Source organism: Apis mellifera, linkage group LG11, assembly GCF_003254395.2.
Source record: "Apis mellifera strain DH4 linkage group LG11, Amel_HAv3.1, whole genome shotgun sequence".
NCBI classification, from domain to species: Eukaryota; Metazoa; Arthropoda; class Insecta; order Hymenoptera; family Apidae; genus Apis; species Apis mellifera.
Window position 1 is genome coordinate 12,104,072 of NC_037648.1, and position 25,498 is coordinate 12,129,569.

Below are 25,498 nucleotides of genomic sequence, written 5' to 3' on the forward strand. Positions count from 1 at the left end.
TTCGCGTCTTCAACCCGTGTACGCTACGTGCACACTTTTTCCACAGATGTTCACGCTTTAAATGATAATTCGAATCCCCGTTCGAATGCGGAAAGAATCGATTGCCAGGGAAATAAAATTTCCGAATACAATTTACATGGTGCGAGCGTTACGCGCGAGACAAAAGAACATGGTGAAAGCGCGATCCTCGGCGTGAAAACTTTCTTGTTACAATTTTCATCGGCAAAGCGTATCGATCGGCGCCGTGCCTAAGGAACGGTAATGCATTCGCGCTATAGAGAATATATACATAAAACGAGAAATATGACAAAAGAGGTGGTCGCACACGATGCTCGTTGAAGTCGTCGTTCGCTCAATGCTCTCTCGACACGTAACGTTCTTAACAAAAAAAAAAAAAAGAAAGAAAGAAAGAAAGAAAGGAAAAAAAAAGGAAAAAAAATCCAACAAAGCTGAAAGCATTCAAAGATCTCATTCGTTCCTAATAATCAAAGAAATGTCTTGAATAATCATTACATCGCGAGGAACACCACCGCGTATCCCCCCATCGTCCAAAAGTATATCCCTGTTTCGTTAGAGAGAAACGGGAAGGAGAGGCGAAAAGAGGGAGAAAAAAATCTGACAAGAAGCAACACGACCACGAGGATGCTAAAGGACAAGGGTGGAAAAAGAGAGGGCGGATGGTGGAGGCGGAGAAGAGATGAACGTACCTATGGATATTTCGCGAGGGTGCGAAGGAGATGGAGGGTGAGCTGCGGGGGTGTATATTGGGGCTTGTAAATGGGGGTGGAGGGGTTCCACCTCCGGCCGAATCGATCCCACCGCAGTGTAGCACTATAGCAGTCCACGTGCATACATACCATGGACTCTCTCTCTCTCTCCCTCTCTTTCTCCCTCTCCCCCTCCCTCCCTCCCTCGTTTCCTCAACCCCGTTCGCTCTCCTCCACCCTCGTATTTTCTCTCGTACGCTCTCCACGCTCATGGCACTAAACCGTAACAAACCGGCGCAGCTGCGCCAGAAAGTTGGAGGCGAATGGAGGAATTCTGGATACGCTGAATGAAATTTTTTTCTAATGATGGTTGATTAATGCGTTGACACTGGGTTCGACTACTACGGCGGTGCTGGTGAACTTTTAGCGGGGCTGCCGATGGCGGTTGCGATGTGGGGCACACGCGCGCGTTCCGGGACGCGCGTCGCGGATGAAACATGGCCCCGTGACGTTGATGGATTCGCGGACGAGCATCAAAGGATAATAAATCTCCAACGTTTGCTACCGGCGAAGGATTATCCCGGTGTGGGACGGTTATCGCGAAATCTTATTGAAAGCTTCCCTCCTTCTTCTTCGTAATTTTCTACACGTGTAACGCTATACAATGATTCTACCGTTGATGTCTCGAGATCGAAATTACGATTCTAACCTGTCCTGATCCTGATAACGGTGATACGAGATTACGTATAAAGTATTCATCGTTTAATGGATGCGCGTCCACTCCACTCCGCTTCGTAGATCCCCCACCCCACGACTCGTTGCTTCTACGAAACAAGTGTCTGTATTATATAGCCGTTCTACGATATCTTCAGTTGGCAGTGAGTCATGAAAATACGAAAAGTGAAAGCTGTATCATTATAATTACGAGATTATATTCTGCTCGAATAGAACGCTATCGTGCTCTTCGACGATAAACACGTGAATCCAAGCCGTATATTTACCCAAGCAATCAACAACTGGATTACGTTTTACTGAAAAAAAGCAAATATCTCTAAAGGAGTTCGTACTGTTCCACCTCCTGATTGATTTTACTTTCTTTTATTCTTCATCCCCTCCATTTTTTTCACAACTGGAACGATTATCTAAAGCGAATAACTAAAGAAAGAAGGTTAAAGGGTATTATTATAAATCGATACACGCCACGACGATTTATCCTCGTGCGCTGATTGGGCATCCTGTACGAGGATTACTGACGCGTTCATTCAATTCGTAGTACGTACTACCAGCGTTAACCCGATGGCTGCAGTCACACAGTGTGTGTGTGTTTATGTGTGTGTAAATATATATATATATACACACATCAGTACTGCAAATCGAACGCGTAGGTGGAGGGGGGATGGAGAAGAGAAAATGGAGGAGAGGAGGTGTGGGAAGATAACGGGCGTAGAGTATTATTACGTGTGTCGTGGTACACAATCGACGTATACACATTCCGCTATGTAGAGCACAGGCTGTTGTAGCCCACAATTTGTTAGAGGTACAAAGTCGTGAAAATTTGAAAAGGACGAATAAAGGAATGCACGCATACCGGAATGACTGGAAAATCTCCACTGTCAGAATTTTCGTTTCACGGAAGGATGACTGTTCTTTTTTCCTTTTCAGTTAAAATTAAAAAATTGCAAACGAGGTAAAGATTGCTCTTGAATTATGTTGTCATGTCTCAATGTCTCTTTGAATTAAGGAATTAATCGAATACTTTTGATCAAAAATAAAAAGTGATCCGACTGAATTATGCAGTAAAGTTAGAAAAATTAAAAGTGATTTTCCTTCTACGAAAAATATATGTATATAAGTCTCTTTAGTTAGCCTTTGAAATCTGCGTCCTTCGAAATATGAATAAAGTAGCAAGCAGGAATAAGAATCTTTCCACTTAAGAAGATGAAGTTTTTAAGGGGAAAATTGTTCACGTAACACGTTTTGATAATGCAGCGGTAAAGAAGTAAATCGGCGTTTATGAACACTTAATGCACCGTGCGATAAGGTACCTAAAGTCTCGGACAAGTTAATGGCCAGTTATGAGTCAAGTTCACGCACAAGTGTTTCCTAATTATATTCTCACGCTCATATTTTCCCTGTAAAACTTAGCTTCCGTAAGGATTATATGGAACATTTACACCGGCATAAATACTGTGAGACTCACACTGTGTTGCCCACTGTATATACCGGTCATACACGTCGCTCATTGTACCCGGTTCAATAGACGAGACTATAGGTTTCTCGTGCCGCCGGTATACGCGTGTACGTGTATTTACGTACATACACGTACATACCGCGTTCACATGTTTTAGAACACATTACGGTTTATACAAGATCCTTGATTCGCGGTTTAACCGCGATGTAATTTACGAATCCGATATATTTTACTCGACGATGTCATCCTCCAGTAAACGTCAATATCGATTATTCGTCGTTAATATTTATCATTACATCGACTAAGATTTCTTAAAATAATACAGACAATTTGGAAAATTTATTTCACGAGAAGAATCTATGATAAAATGCATTCGTTTATGAATGAAGGATCAATTCATACTTCGCTTAAACCCTTAACCCATTTCGATAACGCATCGACAAACAAAACATTTCCAATCACCTAACATCCCTAAATCCCGATACCAAAAACAATAACCCGTCGAAAGTGGTCGATTCGGGGGGGGAAAAAAGAGGGCAAACCGAAAACCGCTGAACCGTGTATCGGAGACAGATATTGCAAGGTGATCGAATCATCCGTCGATTCGATGCATCCTGTGCATTGCCACGTACGTGTGGGCGGTGGACACGTGCATGCACGCGCGTGCATCGTCCATCAGCGTGGGCAATGCAAAACGCTCCGGCAGAAGTCGGAGAAAGAGTCGCCTAGAATGACCGGAAGACATAGACACGAAGAGGAGGGAAAAAAAAAACCTTTTATGTATTCTTTATACATAAACTGTTCATGGAGAAGAGAGACCAGCCTAACCTGTTACGATCGATTGTTTTGTCGCACTTGTCGGCGGCTCAAAGTAACCGTAGCAACATCTTTCTCTAATTATTGTGTAATTAGTACTCATTTGTTGGGCACAAAGTAGAAGTTTTATCATTTCCAAAGAGGACTGTGTACCATGTTTAAAGACCCTACCTACTATGCGCATTCGTGTTCGTAGAGTGCTAAGTGCCATGATGTTAGTGCTTATTTCGCGAAATGAGTCGTGAAAAAAAACTCGTGTCATTATTTTCCTCCGAGACTCGAGTCGTTTGAACACGGTATGCGAGATTTTTTTTCTTTTTTACGAAAAGTGAGGTAAATAGAATATTTCAAGGACATTTCAAAGGTGTTTGAAGGACGTTCTAAAGTTATATTTGTTCAACGCGGTCTAAGATTAAAATGCAGCAAAGCGGAATATTTCAAGGATATTTCAAGAAAACGTTTCAGGATAACGTTTCATCTGATCTCTTTACAAAAATATTTGAAAAAAACGAAATGGTATTCAAAATATCTAAAGCAAAGAAGTATTTTTTTTGTGAAGAATAGAAAAAAAGAAGAAAAAAAAATATTAAAAATATATCGATCGATGAATTGTAATTAATATCGTGCATAATCGAAGAATTTTCTTGTAATTCTCTCGTTCAATTCCTTCCTCTATTACGCCAGATCAAAATGACTCAAACTGAACAAGAAGAAAACAACATCCCCTCGACGAGGAGAGTCAACGCATGAAACGAAATCCTGGTTAACGAGAACATGAGCTCAATCTCTCAATCTCATAGATATCTCTTATTTTTTATTCTTTCCTTTCTGAAACGTAATCTTCCTTTCCTTTATCTTTCGTAATTTATTCTTGTCTCTTTAACGTCCAATGATCATCAGTATCCAATTATATCGTTATATAGAAGATTAAAAATAATTTGTTTCAAAGTTATAAATTCTTAATCCCGTGAAGAAAAGTGAAAGACGGTGAATAACACGATATTAGAAATGTTATTTCCTCCATGAAAATATTATATATTCTTTCAACAGAGAACACGCGTGGCACCGCCGTATTTCTCGTACACAGAAATAACTATCTTCCATATCCACTTGTTCGTCACCGTTTTACCCGGCGTCGATCGTCCCTCGAGGGTCTTCTTCAGGGTTGAAGCCGCTCGCAAGATTTCCGATATCTGCCAGGCTTACATAAAATCGAACAAAACAGCTATGGAAAGGGGTAAAGACGTCGAGCTTCTGTTATTCGATAAAAAGTTCGTGTTCGTTTTACGACACGCGACTGTCTTCTTTCTTAATTAAATTGTCCCTCGAATTGGTCCACTATTAAATCCTCTCAATTTTATTCCACATATTGAATAGTAAATCAATTTGTAATTAATTTTATCTTCGTTACATTCGATTACATCAATGTATATTTTCTTTTTTTAATTCTTTACTACGTAAAGATATCATAATAATAAAATCCGAACTTTTCGCGAAATAAAGATCCAGAAAATTATAATTTTCATTTTCAATAGTGTTTAAGGTAAGAAGATATATCGGTCGATATAGGAGAAGTTCGTTAAGTCCACCCTTTGATTTATATCGGTACTTGGGAGAACATTTTCGACCGTTGGCCAACACCTAACGAAAGTTGTTCCAACATTGTCTATACAGATTTAGACGAACGAAAATTTCGATCGATAGGTCGATAAGTATCAAGTACAGAACATCGATCGCTAAGTAAATTACTCGGCTATGAGTTCGATAACGTTTGCGTGAAATTGCACTAATACCGTGATTTGATTGATTCGACAAGTATTCGATTATTTTGTTCGATTCTATTAGTTAAAAAAATAAATTTTTGCGTGAAATCGGAATTATCGGATTTACATATGTTATATCTACTTACATTTAATTATAATTGATTCGCCACTTGTTCACTAATTCCGTTGTAAAAAAAAAAATCCTCGTTAAGAATTGGCTTGATGAACAGATTAAATTACTCGATAAAAAAGAAAAAAAATTAACATGGACGAACGAGATCACAAAACACTATGAATTCCGAACGTATGATTCGAACTAATATTTATACCGATTTATTTTAAACTTTCGTATTCACCCAATTTACATTGCCAATCTTTCACAATCGACCCAAGATATTATACACTGTCTCTAATGTACACTGTTTTAAATACATCGGTTGTACTAAAAGATATTGGTTTATTGACATAGATTCACATTCTTCAAAGCTAAATGAATCTTTTCAGAAGAATCTTTTCAGAGGAGATTCAAGAATTCGAAAAAAATTAACCTAAAAGTTATAAGAACGATCAAATTGTATAGGTTATGAAAAGTATCGCATCGCGACTAGAAGATTAAAAAGACAAAAATATTTAAAAAATTAGATACGTTAAAAGGAATACAATTTTGACTAAAATATCACCTATAACTCTTTTCGATTCCATCTCGTTTCAAAAATGTCCTATATAAGTTCCCCTCTGTCCCAGTTACCAGAAACCTGCCGGTCTATCCCGAAACTATTTTCCAGGCAAAAACGGTGCCTCTGAAAACGCATTCACGATCGATCGACCCACGTTTCATCGGGCGATCGCAAGATGGGCGTAGAACCATCTCTTCATGGACCAGAATAGCTTTCGGTTTGACGTCACGTAGACGTAGTAGGACGAACGACACAGAGAACCGGATGACGAACAGTGAAAATATCGCGATCGCATCGCACACGTTGCGTCCACATGCATATCGATGCGCGCGCATAATATCCAACGCGCACATTGTACGCACATGCACGCCGATGCGCGCGCATCACACCTATACCCCCATACGCGTGGCTGCGCCTCGTTAGTATCGCGAGGCGCGCGCAACACGCTCGTAACGTTTCCACGGGGGGATGACGTCATTCCCGTGGGCACGCGCCGTGATGCGCTTACGCGGGGCAAAAACCCCGCGGATACGCCGCCAAAACAAACCAGAAGAACGCTTCGCGGTTTCCCGGCCTCCCATTGTTTGCCCATGTTGCTTAATATACTTTATGCAGGACGTGAATCGAGCATTAACCGAGAGCTACAGGTTTCGACGACTTCGTTTTCTGGTGGACAGGCTATCGGAACGTTGAAGATGGGGGACTGATTGATTTATTTGGCACATATGTCAGAAATTTTGTCTCTCTCGAGACAGATGCACGAACGTATAATTGGACAACTTATGGAAGTTTATATTTAAACGTGAAATAAGACAGTTATTGGGATCGAGATTTTCAAAATGATGTTACGAATTTGAGAAAAGGTTAAGAATAGTTAAAGGATATTACGATAAGATGATTCAAAGTTTATGAATATAGACGCAAGAGAATAAGATAAGGGTAATTTAATATATCTGAAAATAGAACGTACACGTCACGCAGAGAATATATTCTATTCTAAAGTGAAAGAAATTGAAAAAAATAATTTTAATATATTCGAAGAAAACGAGATTATCGGATAATGGATTAAAATTAGAAATAATTAATCGAATGAAAACATATTTTCATTATAATAAAATAGATAAAAAATATATTTTCCCTACTTCTTTTTTATCCTACATCTGTGTCATTGTTCAAATCGATTATAGAAGCACACCACACTTCAAATATATTTCTCTTACAAAACTTTTCGTAGAAATAATCGCGGCAGATTCGAATTTACTGCAGATAGAGTTGGAAAAGTAATTTCTGCGCAATAAAACGCCACAAGTGAATATGGTTCGCAACTTTTCCGCCATCATGAAGGATCGCCACCTTGGATAGATATTCGTTCATCCTACGATAAAACAAGAGATCTAATTAAATTTCATCGCGCCACCGGTCATCCCTTGAATTTACGAATCGACGGAGATGCGATTTGGCCGAGATGAGCGGAGAAAAAAAAGGGAACAATCAGAAGAAAAATGCGATCAAACCACTTCGGAGATCAAAGGAGAAAACGGATCTGACCCACTTCTCGCGATTGCGGTTGCCTCTACGTATATGAAGGAAATAATTCGTCCTTCTCCCGTCTCCTGTTAACTCAAATCCATCCACTTTCCCATACCCCTTCCTTTCTTGCCCCCTTAAGAAACACCTTCTTGTGCGTGCCACATGTGTTGCAAGGATAAAAACGTAGAATCGAGTGCGTGGATTCCCATGATCGATCACGAAGGATATTCGATCTTCGATTAACGACAAGAGTTGTAGAATTCATAAAAAAAAAATCTGAATTTTTTTCGAGATATTAAATCACAATTCCGATTACTTTCTACTATGATGTATTCTTTAAATATTTTTATGCCTCATCATGAAATTTTGCATATCCTCTGTTAATCATTTTCTAAATCATTGGTCACGCGATACCAACACATATGAAAAATTTGAATCCATTTGTAGAAATCGGTTGCGCAAAAATCAGAATTTGAGACTCTAAGGAACAAAACCGTAAGAGCAAAGGGATCGGATCACCAAATCCAATTAAATCCATCTTTCGGCAAAGAGAATCGAGTTATCAGTACTCATACTGGATGGACGATGGTTGTTTTTTTTTTTTGTGGAACGTGAAAGTATCCTAAGCGACCGGTAAGGCAGAATGCAAGTGGAACGAACGCACGAGCGCCTGTTGCAAAATCATCCTGAGATTGCTCGGCCCGACTGGCTGGCCGAGCATTGCGAGAGTTTCACAACGGCCATTGTTAGATAGAACGATGTCGAAACCGCATCAATTTTAGAGGAAACGGGGACGAAATGGGAGACAGTTCGAAGTGGCCCCACCTGCGATCTATCGACCCTCCAAATCTTCCCGATCGAATTTCGCAAGATTTTCAGAGAATCGGCTCGATCTTTATCCCGATACTTTTCCATTATCCAAGAAATTTTTCCAAGATCATCGAGAGTGCTTAGTTTTATTAATAAATCGTTTATTCGCATGTTTAGAAAAATATATATTTGACAAATATCTTATATTGAAACGGCATTGTAGAACGTATTTAAGGAATGAAAATTATAAATCTATACGACTTCGTATCTACAGAATGTGATAAATGGAAATGTGAATGATGAGTAATTAGAGTTTGAAGAAAATATCGAATATTTAATCTAAGAGTTAGTTTCGAGGATGTAGATAGATAAGAATCGGAACACACGATGATAATCTTAACGTGATGAATATTAAACTGAGAGAGAAAAAAAACTTGCTGTTTTTTATTCATTTAATGTTTCACTGATGTGAATTTATCGATCCCCTGTGCATTCTATATAAAAATTAATATTTTTAGCAAGCTCGTAAGAATAATAAGTTCTGCATAAGACGATAAACATATTCGAATAAGTATCCAAGATTTATCGTTATCTTATCGTTAGAATTAAATACCAAACCCGACCTACACGCATCTGTGAATTATCGAATGAATTCACTCGTTGATAAAGATAAATCGAACCACGTATGTCCAAAATATAATCTTTGTCTCTTCGTTTCCATTTTGAAAAAACACGCACACAAAAAAAAGAAGAAAAAGAAAGATAGACTTAAAATTTGGAAAAAGATCTACTTACAATTGATCACCTCGCAACTAACGGCCATAGCAGTCCTTCTCTCTCTCCACCGAATTGCTTGTATAATATTTAACACGTCCTAAAACAATAAAAGACAATGAGATACGATTCGTTCCAAGGCGAAAATCAAATTAATCTTATGTTTCGAAGATGGCAACAATCGCCCCGATTATCAACCACTGATCGATCTATTATAGAGAATAATTGCACGATCTCAAAGCGAAAAACATTTGCATTTAATTACGAGTAAAATCCAATCCGGCGTGTAATCGGATGAAACGAAGCATAATTTAGCGAGTTGTAAAGAGGGAGAAGGGAATACGTTGAATGGAAGGGACACCGTAGAAGGGTAACGTAAAACAGAAGACAAGTCCACCCCTCGGTCGGTAAGTGTCCCTCGCGTTAAATTCATTGCCTCTCATAACATTCGAATTCATGAAGTGAAACGCGATAACGGATTTCCATATAGACTGGCAACGCGTACGAGCATTGTATCCCCCTCCGAAGGACGTCGACAAAGCGAAGGGTGGAAACTAGAAACGGATCTATACACGTTCCATTGGAACGGAACGCCAATCGAAACTTCCATCCTCTAAGAGCTCGCGAAAACTTCAGCGATGCGTTTGCCATCGTGTAAGCTGCTGGATCGAAAAAAGAACCGGACGAGAGTTCTTGCACGATGTTTTCGATCCCATTTGTTCCCGATATTTTCACTCTTTTTTCTCCAACCTTTGATTCGATCAAGATTCGATCAATTTGAGAATCTATAAAGTTATATATATTAGATCTCTTTGCATGCAGATGTATTGTTTACCGTTCAACATGTATAAATTTGATATTTTTATTATATAACGATAGTAATTCGAGTCGTACAACTTCAATACGCAGTCATACGTTGCATTACGTAAAGTTCGTCTCCACCCACTCTCGATGAAATCAAATCGGCACCCCCCCACTTTACCAATCCTTCCCACTTCATTTTCCCATTGGAGAACTTGAACTAGCCAACTTGCCGCGCATTACGAAATGTCGTTTTACTAGAAATGTGGGAGTAATAGAATTTCGAATTCGAACGAATGAAAACAGCTTGCGAAGTTGCAAACGATGAATAAATATCTCCTCAAGTCGATGCGAAAAACTAACTCGCTTCAAAATCTCGAGTACACATTGTACACTTTCACCTTCGTTTCCAACTTTCATTTCGAAACTCGATCGCGTTCACAAATTTCCTTCCCATCGCGATACGATCGAATGTTTCGAAGTAGCGAAAACACCTCGATCGTTCATTGTCGCGTTATTTCCTTCCTTCCTCGGTGTTTACACCGAAAGGGGGCGGAAACGATGATTTAGAGTGAGGGATGGCAAGATGGGATCGAGGAGGGTTCGCTAGGCGTCCCGATGTCGCGCATCAATAGCCGTCGCGACGACCTCCTCGACGCGAGAGGCGTTCTTTCCATCCCCCGTGTAACTGACCATTCCTAATTCCCAACTTTTATCGCGGATCGCGGTTAATCTCCGCGCTTCACTTTCCCCCTTTCCAGTTGCCAACGCGCAAAAAGGCAAAAAGGGCGCTGGATAGTTCAATCCGATCGATCTGAAGAACGAGCGAGCGAACGATTAAACTCCACTTGTGGAATTCGCTAACGACCGTGGTTGACGCGTGGAGATTCGAGGATAATTCGAGTCCGGAAGTTTTGGATCTTCGATAAATTTCTAGCGAGTTGGTCAATTAAATTGCAATAACGTTTTTTGCTGGATAAGCGACTACTCCTTAGCTGTAAATCTAACGTCAGGATGGAACTCGAGGATGGTCTTGATTCGATGATAAGTGTTGATAAATAGATAATGTAAGCAAGATTGAATTATTTCAATACTTAATCTTCTTCGAGTCGAATATTTCGTTTTTCTTGTTTTTTTTTTAATAAAAAGCTTGGAAAATATATTCTTTTGTGCCATAATTTCATTGAAATATATAAAGGTGGATTAATGGTTATGAAAATATGAAGATACTTTGAAATTGTTTTTCGAAGTATCTTATTGAATATAAAGTAGCTGGGTTGAAGTATTGGTTGCTGTTCAGACTATAAAGATCCAAAGAAGCAATTCAGATTTAATTTTGAATTGGAAATCGAAAGAAAAAATCAAGACAGTCAAACCTTAATACCGATAAGAATAAATTTAAAATCTGTACATTATTCGAATTTACGATTAAAAAAACAATTTATCGAAAATGATTCAATAAGATCCACTAAAAAACGAGTATTGATAAGAAAAAATGTGAGAAAAAGTTATTCCACAACAAGAAGAAATATCTCAGCTAACCTTGAACCATTTAGAAACAAGTGGAATGATTAAAAGCCATCGTAGGCAATAAAAGCGAATATTTCGCAAATCCACTTTCGTTCAGATTACGTTGAATCTTCTTGGAATCGGGTATGGATCAAAAGGATTCGTGTCGTCGAAAGCCCTCTTCCGCTCATGGTAATCCAGTGGTCCATGACCCTAACCTATCCTAATCTGTCTCAACCACGGAGAGGTTAACCCCTGACCGCGAGGTCACCACTGGTCGGCGTCCGTTTACACCCCAGAGGGACCAAGCGAACAAATGACGGTAAACAAACTGGTGCACCTCTTTCAACCACTTTGTGTTAATGAGAAGACCAGAAAAGCTAGAAGAAAGGAGCAACAACGGCCAAGTAAAATGGATAGCTTTCAACTGGAATGGAGAGAGGTGTTTCAGCAAAGAATCCGTTACGTGGGAGAAACGCTCGAGGAATTTCGAATTTCTGTTTCTGTTCAGAGTTAAGCTACGACTGTAATAACAGGTGTGAATAATTTTGAAAATGTATGTAATATGATGAATCGAAAGAATTTTAGGATGGATAGTAATAAGTCTTTTGACTCCTGTTCTTAAGTTTAAAAAAAGTTGTGATAAATTTTCTATGATATTAAAAGAAGAGAATTGTAAAAATTAATTGTAATTGTAATTTTCTATATTAATAACTTTTAGCACTTCCACGGGATAGATAAATGAGAGAGCAAGCAAAGGAAAGAAGAGTTTTACGGTTAGAAAGAAGAACTCATTTCAAATATTTATACCGTAACCATAACAATGGAAACTATATCTGTTGCCTGGTAACGCTCTGTTAAGAGATCAAGAGTTTTTATTTAAGTCTCTTTTTCTTTTCTCTCTTTTATCTTTTCTTCGATTTACTCGTGTATCTTTTCACAAAGTAGCACATCTATTCTTTTACTCTTTTCTTCTTTCTTCGATTCCATTGCTTTATTAAATCTTTTCGTACTATTTTAATTTTTTTCTTGAAGATGATGAATAATCGAGTTCGAAGCCAACGAAAATCTAAAATAGAAAGGCAGAAAGTTCGAACGGAAATAAAAAAGCGGTTCGAAAAAAGAAAGAGGATAAAAGCAATACAACAAGCAAGATCAAGAAAAAAGATTTTTCTCTTCCATGTCTTCTCGAGTCTATATATGTACACAAATCTGTGTATATTTGTATTTGTGCGTTCAACACTAGAGAAAAAAAAGAAAGAGTATACACACATACATACATATATACAGAGAGAGAGAGAGAGAGAGAGACCAATAATATGTGGCGGAGGAGAGACGAAAAGGATGGTAGAACAAGAGGGGAGGGATCAATGCCGGTTGCCAGGGCAACCACAGCACCTGATCTTCATCCATCCTGGACCATACTTCTCAGTCCTGCTCCGTTCACGAGAACGAACGAGAACGAAAAGTCTTCTAGGATATCTGGAGCGATTTCTAGAGGAGGTTACATCGCGTTGCAAATTGAAATCCAAAAGAAGAAAAAGTAGAGAGGAACATCAACCTCATCCAATTGGGCTTTCCAATTTAAACCTTATGTAGCTTATTTTATACAATAATAGAATTACAGAAGCAACTGTATTCTATGTATTCTATATAAGAATTATATTATGAATCTATTTATATAGATTCAATAACATCTGGATCTTATATAATATTCTTATTTCTTTTATTCGTTTTCTGGTTTGAGAATATAATCGAATGATTAATTCGATTATTTTTATTTCTTATTTATAATTGAAAAATTCAATATATTGGTCAGTATTAAAAAAAAATATATATCAAAATGCTTTCTTTATATCAACGTAAACTTTGATTTCATTTTATAAAATCATTCACATCGGCGTATAAGGTTTTGCAGACTAAGCAGTGATTAGTATCATCGATACGGTTATTCTAAAAACACCAATACTGTAATAACTTTCTCTTATTCCTTTCAACTACTGCAATATATACAAAATATATAATAATATTTAAAATAAAACAATATTATTAAATTGAATATACTAAAAATTCCTTTTTCAATAATCAACAAAATTTGTTATCAAAAATTCTATATTAAAATAAAAATAAATTTAAATACGAATTGAAAGAATTTTAATCGTAGAGAAAATACTACTACGTTAATCAAGAGTCGGTCGTTTCCAAGAGCCTACTGCGCATGCTTTTACGCATCGGGCGAATAAAGGCCTAGTTCTTTTTTTCAACGGAGTTTATACGTTCGCAGTATTCCGTTCGATGACGAACTAATGACTAAGATGATACATTTCGATTTATCTTTTTCGCTAGAAAATCGATCGAGTCAATTATTGCGATACGAAAGATGTGAAAGATAGGTTAACACGCTGCTCGATCGGACCAGATGCGGCGCGCGCGTTTCTGCGCATCAGCGCGAGTTTTGGCGGGTCGATGCGCCATTGTTGCCCTGGCAGTTGTGTTCGCTTTGTTTTCATCTCTCTCCCTTTGCTGTTTCTCTTCCCCAACCATCGCAGTGTTCCCTCTCTCATCTTCTTTCTTATTTTACCATTTTTCACTCGACGCTCTCAACCACCCACCTCTGAATTCACTGGTTGTTCGTTAATGAAAAATAATAAATCCAAAACTATTGGGAGAAAGAGAAAAAAAAAGAGAGAGAGAGAAAAGAGCTCAGCACAGAACAGGATTATAAAAGCAACGAATTCGCTTTACATTTATATAAACATATTCTTTTTTTTAGTAAAATATATCAATTTTTTGTATAAATTCATTGTTAAATATAAGCAAACAAGTTTTAAATATGCAAAATTAAATTATATATCTTTTAATTCAATATTTTATATAATAATCTCTAATAATCTATAATCGGTTAATCGATCTTTTCAAAAGAAAATGAAGTGACAAATATTTGAACAATTATTTGAAATTCATATAATTATTTTTTTAGATGAATTTGATGGATTGGTATATGAATTAATAAAGATACAAAGTAATGAATTAATAAAGAATAAAATAAAAAATAAAATAAGCAAAATTTGGATAAATTCTTAAGAAATGAAATAATAAAAGAGCAAAAGAGGATTGTCTGGTATACAGAAATTGAAGATAGATACCATATATTGATCTATTGATATCGATATCGTACAAATATATTCTTTCATAGCAAATCAGCTAACATGGTTAAAACGTTTGCAAAGAACTTTCTAATAGGTTTCCAATGTTTTTCAATCTTATCAATCATCATGTAATCATTGTATTAGTGTTTTTAACAAATAATTAAAAGTTAATGAGTAATTACTTTCAAAATAATTCAACGATATTTATATATTAAAGAGAAAAACGCTAACCTAACCTAAAAATCTTACGTGTCAAAATCAATATATAAAATAGTAATTAATTTTTTGCAACTTTGTTTCTTTCTTGTAATCTCCAATAAAAAATAACAATTTCACGATATATAATAAAAATCAGAAGTTAATATATATTTAAAAATATATTAAAAAATAAACTTTAACTCAAATGATAAAAATTTTAATATCAGAGGTCAAACAGTAATAAGACGCAATAAAATTTAATAAATTCAATAAATAAAAGTATCAGAAGTATCAGAAAGCATAAAATTGTAATTAACTATTGTTATATTTTCCTCAAAATCATATAACTTTTTCTTAAGCAATTTTTTTCTAATCGAAGATCAAATTACATACATGTAATCAATTTATTTGTTTATATATTAAAATACTAACAATGTACAGATTTTTTTTTATATTTCCTACGTATCTTTATTTACGTAATATATATAATGTAGCATATTTTTGAACAAATTAAAAAATAAAAATAAATTAACAAGTCTCGAGCATAAACAGAAAAAATATTGATAACGAAATCGTTCATCATTCTATAGACATTACTTTTGGCTTTACAATTGATAAGCATTAATTTTTTTAAATAAAGTTTATTATTATATATACGTGTGAAATATGAAAAGAAGTTGCACTGAATTACGGATTTTGCATTTCATACGTTTCAATTATCGTCCTTCATATAAAAACAAAGACAAGCTAAAATAATTCAAATAATCCTTGACCCAACGACAATTTTGTTTCATTATTCAAATATATCTCATGAAAGAAATGTTATATTACATGCAAATTGTACTTGAAAGTTTTAAGCATGAATGTATATTTTTAAAGTGCACAGAAAACGCGATATTATTTATATTTTTTAAAAATCATAAAATTTTTGATAAATCTTAAATTAAATTTAAGATTTAAGATACAATATTGTATGGATTAAACCGATTTTTAATTAAAAATACATATGATCAATATATCTTATTATATATTTTTTTCTTATTAAAAAAGAATAATCATTTATTGATTTGATATAATTACGATAATTAAATTATATTATAGTATTCACGTGTATGATTTCATTATTCGATGAAAAACTGAACATTGATATCATTCTAATACTTGGAAAAATTAATCGAAGAATTATTCACCGAATAAAATAAATTCAAATTATTTTAAATCAAATAATTTGACATAAATTATAATATAATAAATAAATATAAAAAAATATTCGAATATATTGAAAAAAAATAAATGTAAAACTTATATCATTTTCGAACCATTTAAAATATCTTATTCTTAATATTATTTATACCTTACTATATAGGATGAATTTTTATCATATGAAATATAATATATACATTTCCTGATCACGTAGTAGGTATGTTTGCGCAATGTGATGCGCGCACACGTCGACAATCGCAGATATGCGCACTCGTAAAAATTAATGTATGCCACATACTTGTTGCTTGTATATAAAACGCGTTCGCGATGCTTATCCAAAAATTCATGACCCTGTAATATAGCGTAAGTAAGATTGGTTTTTATCATTAACGCTATACGTCACGCGTGCCAATTGTCGACGTACGTTTTATATACCTGAGATAAATTTACCGGAAACGTGTCACAAGTAACTTCTTTTGTATTTTGGGTCAGCTTGAACCGATAAGGATGTGAAATGCCTTTCTGCGTTTGGTTATCAAACTTGAATTCTTTTCTATAAAACAGGTTTCACTATTAAAATTCTTTATCTTGTTTCAAATATCATATTTATCTTATTAAAAATATTCTAGAAATATATTTTTAAAGATGATGGAATCGTTACGAAAACCATACGTAGAGTTTTATATAATACATTAGAAATAATCGTTTCCTCAAATTGAATTCTTAATATTTGTTAAAAAAACAAATTAATATTGTTTTTTTTTTATAAAATTATTAATGTATCTTTTATAGATTATTTTGAAAATTGAAATCATGGAATAATTGTATTCCAAAAAAATATGTTTCTTAAAAAATAATTAAGTACAGTTAGTTCATTCTAAATATGGTAAATGAAATACAAACGTAGTAGACCGGAAGTAAGCATAGACGATAGTGTGTCACGATGTCACGCTGAAGGATTTAACGAACGATTTAAGAGTTTATTATTATTTACCTTACCGTATTCCTATCAGATTATTCGTGAACGCATGATACTGTCCATGAAGTTAATCCTTCGTCGAAGAGCATCATGAAGCAATGAATCAAACTGTTTCAAGGTATATTTCGACCTTAATTGACGTCAACGACAAATAAGCACAGGCTGGCCAATGGTCTGTTCACAAGTGACTGTAAAACGTGGAGTTCGTCGCTCATGAAAACAGATATCTTTTTTTCTTATCGAATCTCAACAAAATTTCATTCGACAAACAAAGCACAATATAAATCCATTCGATCACAATTTTAAATATCATAAAATTCATTTCAAATCAATAAAATTTAAAATTCAAAATTCAAAAAATTATATCGATACATAATTTCAATTGATAACGTATAATATCTTTGATAGTGACAATTTCGCACAATTTTTATAATCATAAAAAGAATTGAGTAATAATAAAACGTATTTTTGCGAATAAATTTAAAGAAATCAAAATCTTTGACAAAAGTTTTGATTAAGAATACAGGTAAGTTTTGCGTGTCAGGTATGTAGAAAGGACTACCAATAGCGACCCCGTCGTGTCTTTCGCCCAATTGAGAGGTAAGGTTAGTTCTCCCACTCGCAACGGAAAATATACTACAAAAGATATATATCGTACGTAAAAAAAATGCAATGAACACATACGTGCATTAGTTATATGCTTCGATTTTTTCGATACATTATGTTAATCGCACTTCGTTTCGTTCTATTTTAATAACTAATACAACAAAGACAAAATTAACGAACATAAAGATATTGTAATCGCGATCGAGCAACGAAGACAAAGACATTGCGCGAACTCTCGACGATTGTGACATCATAACCTATCAAGCAAGTCATTTCAAAAACAATTATAACGTGAAGTTACCGTTTTATCATATTATTTCTTATTCTTTCAGATTATAGAAGGAAAACAGTTTGTTACTATCTGGTATACTATCCGTTTTTATCATAATTTATTCTTTTTATCTCCTTTCTGTTTATTCCTCTAACTATGTATATTTCTTTTTTAGAAACGACTATATTGTTAAACTTGTTGTAACGAAATTATAATTGATCATTCAGTTATCACAAAGTAGAAAATAATATCATGTGTGTGACGACTTACCGGTTTTCAGTCGATTGTCACATTTTCAGGTTGCCCCGAGTTACCAGCCGGTCGAGTCACGTCGTCGTTTTGACACTGACGAATTCTTCACGAAACGTTTACAGAGACACAACCACCGGGAATCAAATGATCACACCATGGCGCGTAGAACCAGCCTACAGGCCATCTTGAAGCCACCGACAAAGCACACACACAATAAGCCCCGTCGTATCAGGCACATACGGTGTAAGATCCTCCTAGAAGGACGGAAGACGATCAAGTGAATGCTCCGTAAAGTGGCGGCCATGATGGCGCCACTTGTCGAACCTTTCAAACTTGAACGAAATTCGCCTTACAATACGATAGTTGATTTATTTCGTTGAATCCGACATCCTCTATAATATACAACTTTTTTCTTACACGGTTATACGAATTAAAAATTAGATTTTACAACAATATTATATTTTGTTTCAAAAAAATATTCGAGTGGAATCAAATTGATACTTTGTCGCGCGGTTGTCACGATGGCGCCACCGACTCATCACGTGTACGATGATTTAGATAATAATTATCTGCTTTTGTTAACGTATAATTGGTTTTTAAAAATTAATTTAAAAAGAAATTATTAATTATTTTATAATTGATATTGCGATTCAATATGTCACATATGGTGTTAATAATTTTTCTAAGATCAATCAATATATTTTTTTTAATAATTATGACGGTAATAACGATACGATAGTTCAACGATTATAAGAATTGATCGATTTTCATTAAACGACTCACATGTTTCTGATATCTTTCCATGTAATTAAATTGAAAATTATTATTAATTTAATTAGAAACTTGTGTCTCGTTTTAAAATAGATTAAAGTGTAAAATATTTGAAAAGTATATATACCGTGCGATATTAAACTATTATTATATTAAAAATGTATTATCGTTCATTTAATAATAATTATATTATCAGTATATTGATTCATTTCGATGTATGTATTTTGCAATTAAAATTCTATATTACGGTTGCCCTGAAGGAATATAGATCATTATCAATCTTTTTCATTTCTTGTTTTATCGAAGTTGATTAAAATAATATTATATTTCTTCCGTTTTGTATTTAACGATTTTCTTTCAGAGCACCCATCCGATCTATAACTTTCTTAAATAGATTTTATTCGAGCACTAAACAGTGAAATCTACACTCTACAACAAATATCTTCGTCTGTTTTCATTATTAGCCTTCGCATACTTTTATTGTTATTTAATGACCATAGTCATTAGGAATTTTATACGAATAATATAATAATAATCGTTATTGTTTGTCGCCTTTAATAGCGTCTTTAGGTTTTTTTAAAATGTCTCGTGTAGACCTATCAGAGAGCGGAAGATTCCAAATTCAAGATTCATTAAATTGAAAAATCATTTTTAAACAGGAATACTTTCGTCTTTCGTCTAGGTCCATGCAATTCGATTATTCTCGCAAAAAAAAATGGATATATCCTTGGCACATCGTAGTAAACTCTTGATAAACGCATTATGTATATAAATAAGTTATACAATCGATGGCTCAATTCGAATTATTAAATATATATATATATCTATATATAATATGTATATGAATATTTAAGATCTGTACGCGTGTATGACTAGAATATAATATATATATATATATAATATCTCGACATGTATCACATGCTATATTGACTATCGCGTTGCCGGACGGGATTTGGAAATTTTATTCCTCATCCTTACATCATTTCTCTCTCTGGCAGTTAATATTTGATATTTGATATTTAAAAGCAAAAAACAAAATAAAATTCATTCTAGAATATTATTCTTTTTTCTCATTAGAAGTTGATATACATTCACCAGAGACAGAAATATGCTGTTATTTATTGCTCTTCTTAGTTATCGTAGATCGTAAGTAATTAATCGTTAATTGCTAGTACTTTCATAAACTTTCAATCTTAAGAGTATCAACCATACGTACTAGTATTGACTCAATGTTTATCGAACTCGTAACAATGTATGTCGAATACGCCCTTGAATACTTCTAATACTTTCATCGTATCAACAATTAATCTCGCATTCGAAACTTACACGCTATCTTCATATTGTAATCTTAATGTTAAAATTATCGTTAGATTCCATTCTGGAGGATTAATCGCGTTTAATTATTCTCGCAATATATATATATTCATAAAAATCGTTATTAACACTAAAAGTAGTACCATCTACTGTCCCCCTCCTTTATCTTGTAAATTGTATAATAAGAAATCCTTCCAATATCCTCTTTCCAACAACACTCCATCCAGTTCAACACATTCGACTCTCGAATTTTAATCTTACATCTACAGTCAAGGAAACAAAGACTCGAATCTCTAATTCGATTCTCCACTGGCCACAGTGCCATCGGTCGGAGGACCGCCTGCCGTCACGCTTTGAGGATCTGTCGTGGGAAGTCCTTGCATATCCGGCACACCTTGGAACAACTTGCCTGGGAATCCGTGCAGCAAATCGTAAGAAACGGGCGTGGGTGGCAAAGCTGTGGTGTGAGCGTGAGGCGACTGCAAAACCGCTATCACTCTTTTCAGTTCTTCCAAAGCGTTCCCTGCAACGATCCGATATAAAATAGAAAAAAAAGCGATCCTCCCTTCCGTTCTACCTTTTCTCCCTCACCTTGCATGAGAATATAATTTTTTGCCAGGAGGAGAGTGGCAATCTTGGACAATTTTCTTACGGACGGACTATGGGCGTAAGGGATAACGGATCGAAGTTCGTCGAGGGCATCGTTTAAGTCGTGCATCCTTCTACGCTCTCTTGCGTTTATGTTTAGCCGCATGCTTTTCCCTTGACGCGTGGTCTTCGATTTTGGCGGGCAGTTCAGTCTCGACGCTCCGGGTCTACGATCATATCCGATTAATAAATGTATTTACAAATCGATCCACGAGTTACGAAGCAGTATTTAAGTACCTCTCCTGGTCCGGCCTGTTTTCATCGGAAAGGGCACTCGACGAAGCGTGCGGTTGGGGCTGTTGCTGAAAATAGAAACCGCCGAGGCCGACGGCACCCAAGGGAGTTCTTCTTCCAGGTGCGCTCTGAGGGTGCTCGGACGAGTAGCCAGCTGGAGGAGCGGAAACGCTGGCGTGAGACGCCCCTGGTAACGAGTACATGGATTCGAGCGATGCGGTTGATTGCGGTGGTAATGGATGCTGCGATAATTAAATATTTATATATTCTCAATTTTTTAAAAAACGTATATTATATTATATATGTATAATGGACAGTATTTACAGCGGTACGATGTTCCCAAGCCCACGTAGGGTGGGAAGCCGAACGTTGCCAGGATCCTTGCTGCAAGTGCGCCTCTGGAAGGCCCTCTCTTCTATCATCGTCCTCCGTAGAGCTGCTCTCACCGTCGTAGGATCTCATCTCTCAGCCACGACTCTTATCCCCTTATAATTTAATCGTAACTTTTTTCTCCTATTCCAGGGGTGGCAAGGATGAACGAAGTCGGTTTCTTGATGAAAAGAAAGGGCGGTCGGTTACCATCGTTCACGCGTGGGTGACACCAAGTATCGAGCGAACGGTATAATCGACAAGCGTAACATAATCAATAGTAACCGCAACACTTACCGACAAATTTCTTTCCGCCGCCGGTCATGCACGGCGCAGGATCCCCCCGAATGCAGCGAGGATCAGCAGAATTTTTTCCGCACAACCGCGTAACCTGCCATCCCTCCGATCTTTCCTCGAGCAAACAATCCGAAGAAACAAGGATCGACACCGATCGATGTATTTTCCTATTCCACTCCTCTTTCGTTCCTCGAGTCAATTTTTCGATAAGATAAAAGACAGACAAATCACTGTTTACGAGTCAAACGACGCCAATCCCAGCCATATTACGCTTCCAGATGTGATTTTCGCTTCGCTCAATTCCTTTCCTTCATCGATCATTCATCCGTGTTTATCGGTATTTAATCTCGATCCGATCCACCCACGTCTTCCTTTTTTCCATCACTTCAGTCGATACATTTTTACTTAATCAAATTATCGTCCACAGACTGTTTCACACACGCACGCGTCTATTGTTTGCGGACGGCCTGCGCACAGGGTGTACAACCCCGAATGTAGTTCGCGCCTCGTCCGATAGGATGAGCGGGCGTCGCGCGGGGGATGCTGGCCTGGACCAACGACTGGCGGACCCTGGTGAACGCGCTGCCAAGTTGCACGAGAGTTGGTGCATCCGCTTCTTACCATCTGATTAGGTCGATGCCCGGATGGAGGAGGCTGTCGAGGGAGGGGAGGCGCAACATCGTTTTTTTCCTTTCCGATCTCTTCGAGGGATGGCTTACTTTCATGAGAACGGCCGCGGAAAAACGATGCTTCTTATTTGAAATTTTGATAAGTCGGGGAGGGTGGAGCGATATAGGGATGATACAGGGCGGAACAAAGAGCGGTCGTAAATTTGAAATCCAATTTCTTTCGATAATTCTCGTGGATAAATTTAGCTGCCGTCTAATTTTTCCCCCTTTTCGATCTTGTTATTTATAACATTTTTCGTATTCCTGATAATAAAAATATTCGAAACATATATATATATAGATCCATGAAATATATCCGTTTATAATTTTGTTCTTTGCAATACGTTACATTATATTTTTCGTCGTATATCAAATATTCGTAGCTCTCCCCGATCGAGCACGCACAACGATTTCGCCAACGCTGTGCTCGTCCCGGGATAAAAATTTCGGGAAAATCGATGGTGGAAGAACGTGAAACGAAGAGGGTGGTGGAGAAAAATGGGGCGCGGAAAATTTCATAAATGGTAGGGGAAGTTGAACAGCGGAAATGCAGCGTTCGAGTGTATACGTCGGTCGCGTGTAACAGCGTTGCAGATCAATTTTGCGAGCAGCCCTCGTTGCAGGCCCTCCGAGGAGCGCGGAATAACGACGGATCGACGGCTGACACGTTCTCCGGCGCGCATTATACCTGACCGTGGGCATAATAACACCGAAATCAAAACCGACCGACTACGCGCGCACACGTCGAGCCATATTGTCCGCTGCATCTGTCGTGCGCACGACACGGGGGGGGTTGTCATTCGCAACGAACACGTTCGACGAAAACTCTGTATCGCCGCCGTTCGATTCGCCCTTTGCCCGGACACAATGGGGAAATTTTTCGCCGTCCCGTAAATGTTTTTGTCTCCGTTTCCCTTTTTTTCTTTCTCTCTTTTTTTTCCCCACTCTCTCTCCTCCTCTTTTTTTTTTCTCCATTTCCTTCCCCGTTTTAATTAATATCCCCGGAAACGAGGCTGGCTCGCACTGCGGGTCGGGGGTGGTAAAGATTTTCGTCGGTTTTCGCGTATAACTTGCGATACACATTCGCATTTGAAAGAATCGAGAGAGAGAGAGGAAGAGAGAGGGAGGGAGTTGAATTTTTATATTTTTTCTCTCTCTTTTTGTCCATCTAGAATTCTTTTATTTTCTATTTATTGTATATTTTATTGTTGTTAAATTGGAGGATGGAATATCTTATCATCGATTTAATTCGATTTAATTTTCGTGCCCTCCGAAAGGAGCTAGCTTTTCTTTTTGGGGAAGAATTAAAATAGATTTATGCGGGGAAGAATATTGGGAAGACGTAATAAAAACAACACCCATATTCCATATTTGTCCGTGCCAGAAGGGAAGGGAAATTTGTTTTACGCGAATGCAACTAGAATTTCAAAGTGTCGGGAGAATCCAGCTACGTCATACTTGGCTCGCAACCACATGTAAAATAGATCCATGAAATCCGGAAACATTTTGCGTGGATGAGATTTATACAATTCCAAAGATGTTTCTCCAACCACACATTTATCATACTTGAAGTTTCTGACTTGTGACAAATGTTTTTGCGTCGTGCAATTTTGTCTAAATTTACGAAATCGTGTATAAAAATGCTTATTACCGATCAAAATTACTTTTTTTTTTCTTCTTTAACGTAAAAATCCATAAAAATTATTTTAGAAGAAATTGCATTTCATACACGAATTTGTATCAACTGTTTTTGAAAATATCTTCGTTCATTCAGAATTTCAAATTGTAATATCAATAATACAATAGAATCAGAATCGCGATCTATTCCTTTTGGCCGAGATAGCAGTAAGGGGTTAGTTTTAGTTCTAGCCGAAATGTTTACTGTACGCAATTCGGCATAATATTGCAGTCTCTCAACCCCCTAGCGAGTTCTCCAAGTGGCCAAATCTTTGGCACAGAAATCAGGGCTATGTAATACACTATATAACAGGCTGGAATTGTTTAAGGAGTTAGCGGATATCATCGTACCGTCATCGAACTTTTGTGTCTCGCATTCTTTCAATTCATTAAAAGAATCATCGTCATCGTTTAAACACGAACGTGAGAGAAAATGCGTATCGCATAGATAGAAATAGATAAATTACACGAAAGAAGATAGAATTCGTTTCTAGGCGATTAAACTTGATAAATTGCACGCGTTCTGTATCTGTAGCAAAATAAATACAGAATCTTTCTGGGTCGAGCACCCTCGATCGTAAACGCCTTGTTCCACGAAAGAATCTCTCGAATTTCGGCCAATCGAAGTACGGTTGGCGTTTACGTTATCTTAAGATTTCAAAGAAATTGATTCCTTCTCGAAACTATAATTCATATAAATCTTTATTTCATCTCTCTCTCTCTCTCTGAACTCAATGCAACGAACTTTCTTCAAAAGTACGAACAACGCAAAAATCTTCGTTCGAAATCTTCTTCCAAACAAAATTCCTGAAGCGACCAAAGTCCTCTACAACCCATTCCCCCGGTTTATACAAGAATCCCTGCAATTATTCCATGATCCATCCGCAAGCGTGCCACGTTTCAACGAGACACAACTCAAGATGCAACTCTGCAAGCAAGTATCCCGCGAGGAACGCGAGTGAAACGAAAGTAGGAGCGGTTAGGTATCGGCAGATACCAGAGGAGAGATTATATCGGCAAAAGAAAACAAAAAAGAAAAAGAAAAAAGAAAAGAGAAAAAGAAAAGGAAGAAGTACGTGTCGAAGACCCCGGAAGGAGCGATTCTACGTGCGCGCGACTGGAAAAAGGATCTTTCGCGTACGCCCACGTAAAACGTACAAACCTTCATCCACATCTAGCAAGATCCAGCGTATACGGGGACACGAGGAGAAACCGGGCGTTCGTTTAACACCTATAGATCGAGCTCGAGTAAGAGAGAGAGAGAGAGAATGTGTATGTGCGTGT

General features: G+C 36.7%; 2 protein-coding genes and 1 long non-coding RNA gene across 7 annotated transcripts in view; 1 reads left to right on the forward strand and 2 right to left on the reverse strand.

Moving 5' to 3' along the window:
- The window catches only part of LOC408351 (serine-rich adhesin for platelets), a 32,715-nt gene extending 14,210 nt beyond the window's left edge, over positions 1-18,505 (reverse strand). Inside the window, exons 1-3 of one of the 4 annotated variants that reach the window (XM_016914865.2) lie at positions 18,255-18,464; positions 17,128-17,295; positions 9,290-9,368 (exon numbers count right to left, since the gene is read on the reverse strand). In XM_016914865.2, coding sequence (XP_016770354.2) covers positions 9,290-9,317 — 28 coding nt within the window. In that variant the 5' untranslated portion in view covers positions 9,318-9,368; positions 17,128-17,295; positions 18,255-18,464. Of the gene's footprint in view, positions 1-9,289; positions 9,369-17,122; positions 17,296-18,254 lie in introns of all 4 variants that reach the window. The other 3 variants (XM_016914864.2, XM_391903.7, XM_006566334.3) reach the window with 3 other exon arrangements.
- LOC102655299 lies at positions 17,305-19,205 on the forward strand. Of its 2 annotated transcripts, none has more exons than XR_003305573.1 (2): positions 17,305-17,761; positions 18,284-19,205. It is a non-coding gene; the product is annotated as an uncharacterized LOC102655299 (long non-coding RNA). The 2 variants fall into 2 exon arrangements; XR_003305572.1 differs by lacking the exon at positions 17,305-17,761 and adding an exon at positions 17,965-18,077.
- Positions 19,206-19,387: 182 nt separating this feature from the next.
- LOC726594 (class E basic helix-loop-helix protein 23) lies at positions 19,388-22,372 on the reverse strand. Its single transcript, XM_001122321.5, has 5 exons — positions 21,870-22,372; positions 21,528-21,753; positions 21,207-21,445; positions 20,913-21,136; positions 19,388-20,844 (listed from the first exon to the last, which is right to left on the reverse strand). The coding sequence occupies exons 2-5, from the start codon at positions 21,663-21,665 to the stop codon at positions 20,615-20,617; spliced, it is 831 nt and encodes a 276-aa protein (XP_001122321.2). The 5' UTR covers positions 21,666-21,753; positions 21,870-22,372; the 3' UTR covers positions 19,388-20,614.
- Between the last annotated feature and the right edge of the window lie 3,126 nt (positions 22,373-25,498).